This window comes from Diaphorina citri, unplaced genomic scaffold (genome assembly GCF_000475195.1).
Source record: "Diaphorina citri unplaced genomic scaffold, Diaci psyllid genome assembly version 1.1 scaffold614, whole genome shotgun sequence".
NCBI lineage: Eukaryota > Metazoa > Arthropoda > Insecta > Hemiptera > Psyllidae > Diaphorina > Diaphorina citri.
The window spans coordinates 115,037-125,741 of NW_007378047.1; the positions used below are offsets into that span (position 1 = coordinate 115,037).

At 41.6% G+C, this 10,705-nt stretch overlaps 1 protein-coding gene across 1 annotated transcript in view; it reads left to right on the forward strand.

The window, feature by feature from the left end:
• Positions 1-8,679: 8,679 nt before the first annotated feature.
• Positions 8,680-10,705, forward strand: part of LOC103510541 (irregular chiasm C-roughest protein-like) — a gene marked incomplete at its 3' end in the record, with an annotated part of 40,209 nt that continues 38,183 nt past the window's right edge. The window contains exon 1 of the mRNA XM_026824568.1: positions 8,680-8,766. Within this exon, the coding sequence (XP_026680369.1) occupies positions 8,680-8,766 (87 nt within the window). The remainder of the gene's footprint in view (positions 8,767-10,705) is intronic.

A 10,705-nucleotide genomic window follows, 5' to 3' on the forward strand; every position in this document is an offset into this window, starting at 1 on the left:
ACTCTCTTTTTCCCTCTTTCTTTTTCTATATATCTCCCCTCCCTTTTCTCCCTTCTCCTTCTTTTCTCCCTCCTCTCTTCTATTTCTTCGTCTCTTCCCTCCGTTTTCTCCCTTCTCTTTAATCCCACTACCAGTCCTATCACGCTCTATTACCCCCTCCTCTTTATTTCCCTCTACCTTCCTTCTCTTCTCTTCCTCTCTTTTCCCCCACCCATTTATTACATCCCTTTCTCCCTCTTACCACCCCGCCCACCCCCCTTTAATACAATGTAGGTACTTCATATGTCGCCCATAACACAGTACCTACATACATAATAATAATGTATACATACATAGTCTCTCTAACACTCATAATTTGTGTTCATAAAATTTAACCCCCATAATCCCCTACACTTTAACTTCCCCCTCCTAAAGTCCCTCCCTACCCCCCTTCTCTCCTGTAATTATTTCCTCCCTCTTATAGTAATTCCTCTCTCCCTTCCCTCACATTTTGTTACTTCCCCGCCTTTAATGCTCTGTTGCAATTTTTGTTCCTTCTCCTCTTTATCCTCTCCCTCTTTCTCTCTCGCTCTCTCTCTCTTTCCCCCCTCTCTCCCCCCTCTCTCTCCCTCTCTCCCCCCTCTCTCTCCCTCTCTCCCTCTCTCTCTCTCTCTCTCTCTCTCTCTCTCTCTCTCTTTCCCTCTTTCCCTTTCCCTTCATATCACCCTTTTTCTCTCTTCTTGGTGCTTCCTTTCTCTCCTTCTTTTCATCCCTCTCTATTTCTTCCTACCTCTTTCCCCTTCTCTCTCCTACTTCCTCTCTTCCCTTACGTTTATCTCTCTTCTATTCCCTCCTAATAAATCCTCGCTCCCTCTTCTCTCCCCCTTTCTCCCTCTTCACTCCCCCTTTCTCCCTCTCTCCCGCTCTTCTCTTCCTCGTAATTTTATTTCTCTAACGGTCACCGCAAATTACCCTCTTTAAAGTTTTTAAAATTGCATAGGAGTAACTTTGGCAACGTTGGAGTCAGGATGCAGTTCGAAATATATCTTCCTCTTTCTCTCTCTCTCTCTCTTTTAATATCATTTTCTCTCCCTCCTCTTTTCTGATTCTCCTTATTCCTTTTTCCATTTTATCCCTTTTTAGCCCGTCCTTCCTTTATTATTACGATAGTAATAAAAAAAGGTATAGTGGACGGGCTATTGTATTCGCTTCGGTGTCGTCTGTCAGTCTGTCATTAAATTACAAATAATTGATTTTTTTACCTCCTAACATGTCCGTAAATTTCAATTTTTATCATGGAAGATACTTTTTTTTACATGTATATTCTGCTCAGTTTAAGGGGCCCCAAGTCTCAGAGGGGGGAGGGCCCATGGACCCCTCTAAATACAGCCCTGTGTAGGTGAATTATTCTGTATATTGTGCACAATATTATACTTATATGCTTATGATACCTGAGAAAAACTCTCAATTTCAGCCTAAAGATTAAAAATTCTCGTGTGCCAAGCCTAGTTAGCTTAGTTGGTAGTGCGTCTGCCTTGTAAGCGCTAGGCCGCGGGTTCGATTCCCGCCCGGGGCGTATTTTATCCTGATGCAGAAAATTAGCCTAGCTCTGTGCTGAAAGTAGTACCTATACCTACTAATTCTTGCTATAAGTTTGAAATAATTACCTAGCTCTGTACTAAAAGAATTACCTAAAGTTTAGATATTATGTCGTACCTAACTGCTTAGCTCTTTGCTTTGAACACAACTACTTTACGTGGGTTCCAGTCGATGTCGATCGACTTTGCACGACTGTAGTTATGTAGTCTAGACGCGCCTTTATAGGGCTTTCATTAGAGCGAAAGTTTACCTCTGCTCTGTTTATGCAAAGGTGAAGTCTAAAATAAACTATTTTTCCCCCTTACTATCTATTTCCCCTACTGCTCACTTCTCGGTCTTCTACTTTTCCTTCTCCTCCTCCTCCTTCTTCTTCTTCTTCTTCTTCTTCTTCTTCTTCTTCTTCTTCTTCTTCTTCTCCTCCTCCTCCTCCTCCTCCTCCTCCTCCTCCTCCTCCTCCTCCTCCTCCTCCTCCTCCTCCTCCTCCTCCTCCTCCTCCTCCTCCTCCTCCTCCTCCTCCTCCTCCTCCTCCTCCTCCTCCTCCTCCTCCTCCTCCTCCTCCTCCTCCTCCTCCTCCTCCTCCTCCTCCTCCTCCTCCTCCTCCTCCTCCTCCTCCTCCTCCTCCTCCTCCTCCTCCTCCTCCTCCTCCTCCTCCTCCTCCTCCTCCTCCTCCTCCTCCTCGTATATTCTTATCACACCTCTCTTGCAAGCGTTTTTCATCCATTATATTCCATGAATTTTAATGCGATGCGATGTTTATGCACAACAGACTAGAAGGAGAAGAAGAAGAGGAGGAGGAGAAGAGAAAGAGGAAGAAGAGAAGATTAAGAAGAAGATGAAGAAGAAGGAGAAGAAGAGGAGGAGGAAGACTCAGCTCTTCGGAATGCAAGAAAAAAGTAATTTTTAGAAGTTTTCGCGCGGCACAGTGCAATAATTCCACATCACTATTACATCCACGCTCCGCCACTGATTGTACCATGTTCTAGTCAAGGAAACTATAGTTTGTTAGTAACTCTAAGTTACTATTAGCTACTCTAGTGCTATGTTCTGCCAAGCAACTCCACGGGTCCTGGGAACGGAAGTGTCTCTCATCATCAGCCTCATCAGGACAAGAAAAAGGACGAGACATGGACTCAACCCCTGTTGGTTTCTTGGGTCCGATTAAGAGGGGTCAGATTTTTTATAAAAACAGGAAACAATGTGGAACATCTTTTTCCCCTATTAGGCGCTTTAAGTTATGTTTTATGCTGTTCGCGCTGCAATCGCTGAAAGTTCCATTTAGTGTGCAATGTCTGTACCTATTACTATAGGTACTATGTGGAAATGTGGAAAACGGCCATAGTTTTAGATATTTTTTATGGCTTTTTCCAAGTGGCAGGTTCTCCTGGAACAGTCCAGCTCTTATACCCAACCACTAAATTTGTCCTTTAAATGGTGAGCCTCCAACATATTTCACCAGGGAGGTCTTCATTGTTCCTAGACTTTGTGAGTTCCGTATATCCCTATGTTCTATTCGTGTGAGTCCCTAAAGGTAGGAACACACTATCCTCCCTACCCCTCTTCTCTCCTGTAATTATTTCCTCCCTCTTATAGTAATTCTTTTCTCTCTTCCCTCACATTTTGTTACTTCCCCGACTTTAATGCTCTGTTGCAATTTTTGTCCCTTCTCCTCTTAATCCTCTCCCTCTTTCTCTCTCGCTCTCTCTCTCCCCCCCCCCCCCCTCTCCTTCCCCCCCCCAATGTCTGTAGCTATTACTAGGTAGCTATAGGTACCATGTGGAAATGTGGAAAACGGCCATAGTTTTAGATATTTTTTATGGCTTTTTTCCAAGTGGCAGGTTCTCCTGGAACAGTCCAGCTCTTATACCCAACCACTAAACTTGTCCTTTTAAATGGTGAGCCTCTAACATATTTCACGAGGGAGGTCTTCATTGTTCCTAGACTTTGTGAGTTCCGTATATCCCTATGTTCTATTCGTGTGAGTCCCTAAAGGTAGGAACACACTACCCTCACGTAACGCCACGTCACGTGAGCTCATGGGGAGTCAGAAAGATGGAGTTCAAAGTGTTCCCATAATATTGTATAAGTAATCTCTTGCAGGACAGCTACACTATCAGGTGACGTGACGTGTGGTCGAGTGTTTCTACTCTCACGCGACGTTCAAGTTCCAAGTTCTACATATATAGTAGGTACCCAGAACTTAGAATAGAAAAAGTTCTATACGGAGCCGAAGATACAAAGGTACGAATTTATTCCTCTTTCATTTTCTTCAAATTTCTTTTGAAGATGGCAATTCCAATTGAGCACAAAACATACATTCTGCCAAACTTGGCTCTATGCTACAAACGGAATTCAGCTCTCTGTCTCTGTCTCTCTCTCTCTCTCTCTCTCTCTCTCTCTCTCTCTCTCTCTCTCTGTACTTTTGTTTCGCAAATTATTGTTTTTAGAAATATTATACATGGTACGAAATTTTATAAACTTTTTTTCCTCCGGCAAAAGTTCTTCGGAAAATTATTCTACAGATAGCATTTTGCTATATGCTGGTATGATCAGGGGCGGATTTACTCGTGAGCCCAATAATATTGGAAAGCCACACAAAAGACAGTACTTTTGTTACGAAAATAAATGTTTAAAGAAATATTTGGTTTTTTTGGTTGGGTTGGAAGGAAAGAAAAGAAACGAAAAGAAGCAACCATACTTTGGTATAGCGTTAAAACATTCCACACCTGGTATTTTGGATGGGTTAACTACCTTCACTAGGTACCTACTGGGTAGCCCCACTCCCGCAGCACAAAGACGCTAAAATTTAAAGACCTGAGAGGCGGGTGAACACCTAAATCCGGCCCTGGCTATACTATAGGAATATAGGGATATGATTGTAGAAATTTTAACTCCACATACATTATTATTATGTATGTAGGTACTGTGTTATGGGCGACATATGAAGTACCTACATTGTATTAAAGGGGGGTGGGCGGGGTGGTAAGAGGGAGAAAGGGATGTAATAAATGGGTGGGGGAAAAGAGAGGAAGAGAAGAGAAGGAAGGTAGAGGGAAATAAAGAGGAGGGGGTAATAGAGCGTGATAGGACTGGTAGTGGGATTAAAGAGAAGGGAGAAAACGGAGGGAAGAGACGAAGAAATAGAAGAGAGGAGGGAGAAAAGAAGGAGAAGGGAGAAAAGGGAGGGGAGATATATAGAAAAAGAAAGAGGGAAAAAGAGAGTAAAGGACGGGAAGAGAGAGAAAACAGATGAAAGAAGGGATAAAAAGACGGGAAGGAGTAAGAGTATAGAGATTGTAGAGATAGAGGATATGCTAGCCTGATACAGTATACAATCTGAATCGCTTAGAATAATATTTAGACGAAGGGGGAAAAATCCTATAGAAGGGAAAAAAATTAATGATGGAAATAAATACCCAGGGCCGGATTACCCATAAGGCAGAATGGCAGACTGCCACGGGCCCCGCGCTTTTGGGGGCCCCGCGCTTTTCGGGGCTCGAGAGAAAATAGAGGGGAAAAGATTAAAAGGGAAGGGACAAGGTATAAATGGAGAGGGGAAGAGAAAAAAAAGGGAGAGAAAGAAGAGGTGACAAAATGGAGAGTACGTGTGAAATGCAACACTGCAGAATAGATACAGGGTGGGGTGGTAGAGGGTAATAGCTAGACTTTGAGGGGTGGGAGCGGGAGGGGAGATAATTGAGCTATGAGTTAACTTCCATTATCAAGCTACAAGAGATAGATTATAGTTATCAAGTTGTTATTATTATGTAGTTATTGTGACATTGGTTTAGTGACTTTAGTGTCTGTACAGGAACGTGAGGGGTTTATGTACATTGCACATACCCATAAAAAATTGGAGCATAGATCAACATCACATTTTATTTGGGAACCCTTTTCTCCCTTCCCTTTTTCCCTCCCCCATAAATTTCTCCCTTTCCTCCCTCCTCTCCATTTTCTCCCTCCTTTTCTCAGACTTATTTCTCCCCTCCAGCCTTCTCGCTTCCTTTATCTTCCTCTTCCTCTCTCAACTAGCGAACATACCTACAGGTATTTTTTATTTGGATCAATCTGGGATAGAAACGAAACAATATAATATGCACCTAGGTAAATACAAACCTAACTACGTAATACGTATGATGGGAAAAAAATATGGGATGGGGAAATAAAAACTGACCATCGAAAATTTGACCCGATTACATTACTTTCCTTCCTATAGGATAAGGAAAGTAAAAAGGGGAATTTTTCTTCCTCCCTGTTTCTTTTGAGCAGCTGACACAAAAGAGGAGGTTGGGGGTGGAAGGAATTGACAAGGCAAATAATAGACCGAAGAAGTAGCAGGAAGGAGGAAGAGAAGGAGGGAGGCTATTCTTGACATGTTGATTGTCATGGATATTCTGACAAGACACTCGTGACATTGTTTCATGTTATCATGTCAGGATTTCTCTTCATATCTCTTCTAATGTGTCTGTTATCATCTTCATCTACTGTGAGATATCTCCAATATGAGGGCTTTCAATATTGTGCTGCTTTGTTTTTTCAATATGTGCATTCCAAGCAGTATTCAGGGTCAAGCGAAAACTCTGGTGGGATTTTTATTTTATTTATTTGCAAAAAAGGGCCCTACGAAGTTGTAAAGAATCTCAAATGAAAACCAAAATAACAAAGTCTTGAAAAAACATTGGAATATAAATCCGCGCTTAAACTCATCGGAAAGGGATCCGAGGAAGGAAAGGTCAATTTTTCCGGACACCCTGTATATAATAAATTATCAATAATATTGTTATTGACGCTTCACTCTTATTTTTATTATTGACACTCTACATAACATTATTGACACCATTATTGATGTTCAAACGGCCTGTCATCTTGTCCATTAGCCCATATGTTGTCTAAATGTCTATTAGCCCATATCTTGACACATCTCAAAGAAACAAAACATAAAGAAGGCAATAAATAGGTACCATCCAACATAGGTAATAGGTACCTAATATAGGTCACGTGTCAAGCTTTAAAAGGAACATCTTAACTCCTTCAAACTAAGCATGTATGAAACCTATCACATTAGAAACGCCATAAAGGAAGGTAAATCTGTTTTCAATAGCCAAATTGAGAGTAATAATAATTTTGAATTGATTTTGCCTCAAACGCCGCGTGTGAACGAACCCTGATAACTTGTTGTAAACTTGCCTTTCCACGCATGCGCAATGTTCTTCTAACCTTCTTTTTTCAAAATTTGTTTTTCTTTTCTTCAGTCGCCTTGAAAATGTCATCAGGAGATGACGAAACATGTCGGCTCCTGTAGGTTTTTCTCTTTAAGTCAATGATATTCGATAACGTCAATCAAAAGTTCCAGTTACAGTTTTTTTTTTTTAGGGACCACCGAAATTCAAAACCCATTAAGATAGTCACTAGGTAAGTGGGTAACTGGGTCAATCAGTGATCCGAAAGCGACTCTTTCTGGATCTACTGGATACAGAATCACTTCTTATTCAGTGGTGTAGTGGTTGAGACGCTCATTCAAGAGGGCGCTGGTTCAATCCCAGTCATGGTAGAAGAAGAGAGTTACAAATGGAAGGAAATGAGGAAGTTGGGTGGAAAAGAGCACGTGGCCCTGGCTCAAAAAAAAAAAAAACATCCATCACCGGAATAGCCATCAGATAAAAATTATGAGAATTAAATTTTGGAAATTGTGATAAAAATTTGAAGGCGCCTTTTCTTGGAAGTGGAAAAGAGAGAGGAGGCTCTCTGAGCGGGAGAAATTTCTCCAAAAAGTGACAGGGACAGGACAGCTGACAGAAAGAGAATGAGGGAGATAGGGAGAAAGGGGAGGGGAAGACTACAGTTTCCAAAGTTACTAGTCAAGTGAAGACTTTGTTCTTTTACCTATACTAATATGTTGCTACTTGACAGATTGACTCTCCTAGAGAAGTATGTTACACTGAGGTAGGTGTTGAAATCTCGGAAGGAACAATGTCCTGTTGAAAATGCAGTCGAATTTCTAGAAAGCTGTAGGAAAGATTCCCACTGCCACAGCTAATGGAGGTGTGTGAGGACATTTTTATAACGTCACGTATTTCTTTTTACGTCATCCCTTCTGGAATGAAGCATTCCACAAAATTGTCAATCTCAACAATCAACCACAGACACAAAATGTCCAGGCAGCAATCCAACTGTGAAAAGAAAAAACCGTTCCAAAATCATCATTAATACCACCATTTCAAGTCAGACTCAAAACAAGTTCAGATAACACCAGCACAGCCTATAGAACACCCTTCAACATGTCGATAAAAGGTCCAAGCAACCTATTCTCCTTCTTTCTTTTCCTTCTCCTCCTCCTTTTCTTCCTTCTCCATCTCCTCCTTTTCTTCCTTTCCATCTCCTCCTTTCTGCTTTTTTCCCTCCATGTGTGTTGTTCACTTTTTTGTGTTGTATCTTTTGAAGATATTTCGCGAAGCTGCATGCATCAGTCTGTTTACTCGGGTATATCTTATTCTTTTCAGCGTGGCTCCAAGGATTCCTCTGTTTGCTTATTCCTCCATGGGGTTTCCTTGTGCCAATAACTTATGGAAATGTGCGTGTATTTGTTTACTCTCAGGGGAGAAGTTGCTCGCTTCAGACAGATATCTAGATGATGGAGATCCTAGGACCTAGAGGGAACATGCTGAAAACGTATTTTAGCTCTCTTGTAGTTGTGCTGCTTGTCACAGTTGTACTGCTTGGTGGAGCCGGAATGGTGAAAGTCCCTAACTAGCTGACGAAATCTGGTGACTGAAGCTAGCTTCCAGTGGTTAAATCTCCTTTCAGCGCTAGGTTTCAGGTTTCAAGTGGTTAGGGATCCAGATAATGGCTACTCAACCATCGATGTTGTTATTGTTAGGGTATCCATTTTGAGCTTTGAGCACGCGATCGAAGCCCTGGCCATTCAAACTCTCTCGAGTTCTTTGCAACCTTGCACTCTACATTTTTCCGAATTCAACCGGTTCCATACGGGGGTAGTTGGACACCAATAACTTATGGAAATGTGCGTGTATTTGTTTACTCTCAGGGGAGAAGTTTCCTTGAGACATCTAGATGGAGTTCCCAAAGGGAGTTCCCAAAGGGAACATGCTGGAAGGGTACTTTAGCACTTGTAGTTGTGAGAGTAAAATCCAGCTAGTAGTGACAGTTGTGCTGCTTGGTGGAGCCGGAATGGTGAAAACCAAGTCCCTAACTAGTTGACGAAATCCGGTGACTGAAGCGAGCTTCCAGTGGTTAAGTCTCCTTTCAGCGCTAGGTTTCAGGTTTCAAGTGGTTAGGGATCCAGATAATGGCTACCCAATCATCGATGTTGTTAGTTGTTATTGTTAGGGTATCCATTTTGAGCTTTGAGCACGCGATCGAAGCCCTGGCCATTCAAACTCTCTCGAGTTCTTTGCAACCTTTGGCGCATCCACCACGAGATGGAAGATAATGTGAATCTGGCACATTCACCATTTCAAAGTTCAAACCATTGCAGATCATTTTGATGTGTGAGTAAAAGACTTCAAAAGGGCTTGGAGACTCTGAGTCTCAATCAGCGGCCAAATTACTGCCTTTAGGAGAGATTTAAGGCTACCAACAACTTGAGCCTTTTACACATGTATTGGATATTTTTACCTGGGTTACCTACTTTCTTTCAACCCTCCGAAAAACACGCGTTCCCTGAAACTCTGTCTAGTTTATTTCCGTCGAAAAAAAAGAAGGAAAAACACCTTTCCCAGATTTGCTCGAACACCTTTTACCCTAAAATATCTTTATTGAATATATTTGTACTTTTTTTATATTATTTTTCTTCTAAAAGTAGCAGGGAAATCTTCAAATCACTTCCATATTTTTTCTCTCTCCGTCCTACGTTTTTCGCCCCCCGTATATTTTCAAATTCCCTTTCCTTTCTATCCCTCTGTATCTACTCAATTGAACTATTTGCACTCTCTCCCTTTTCCTCCCTCTTCTCTTGTCCCTCCCTCTATGTATTTACCTGGGTTACCTACTTTCTTTCAACCCTCCGAAAAACACGCGTTCCCTGAAACTCTGTCTAGTTTATTTCCGTCGAAAAAAAGGGAAAAACACCTTTCCCAGATTTGCTCGAACACCTTTTACCCTAAAATATCTTTATTGAATACATTTGTACTTTTTTTTATATTATTTTTCTTCTAAAAGTAGCAGGGAAATCTTCAAATCACTTCCATATTTTTTCTCTCTCCGTCCTACGTTTTTCGCCCCCCGTATATTTTCAAATTCCCTTTCCTTTCTATCCCTCTGTATCTACTCAATTGAACTATTTGCACTCTCTCCCTTTTCCTCCCTCTTCTCTTGTCCCTCCCTCTTCATTTCTCCCACCCTTTCTCGCTTTCATGAAGATATGTAATGAAGTACTTTCAACTCTTGTGAACTTAGGTACATTCTCAATTGGAAAAGTTTGTTTGTATTTGTAACTGTTTTAGGTACAGATATTTGTAACTGTTTTAGGTACAGATATTTGTAACTGTTGGATATTTGTAAAAAGTTCAAAGTTCTGGAGATTCTTGACAATTTTTTTGCACAGTTCACTGTAACTATATACGAGTACTACTGTTTTACACTTTTCAGTTTACTATCACCAGATTCCTAAACTTCGAGTAATCGGAGTAATAACTAACTTAAGCCCGGGTCCACAACTGCGGAGTTAGGGGAATAAATGTAAATGCAATTTCTTTGTGTTATTATGTCACAACTTTGGTGCTCACTGCAGCATTGTAGGATTTTCGATTTTCCCAATATCTCAATAATCCTAAAATCCAATGTTTACCTACCATGCTGGCACCGGTCGCTATGCGCATTTATATGTCATAGCTACTCATTTTCCTCACGAGGCTGAGTGGGCCCCGCAACAGCCAGTCACGGAATCAATCATTTGCATGATACAAATTTCTTGACCCCGCCGAGAATCGAACCCGGGTCTCCCGCGTGCAAGCGACGGCAGTACCACTACCGCCATGCTGGAGCTGACAGAGTTAGGGGAATAAACAAATGAAAGGAAGGTGGAAGTTGCATTTTCCTTAGCGGAACCGATTTTCCGATGGCGCGCCATCTTGATTGCGGATGCATCTCAGGACCCAAGCCCATGCGCCAA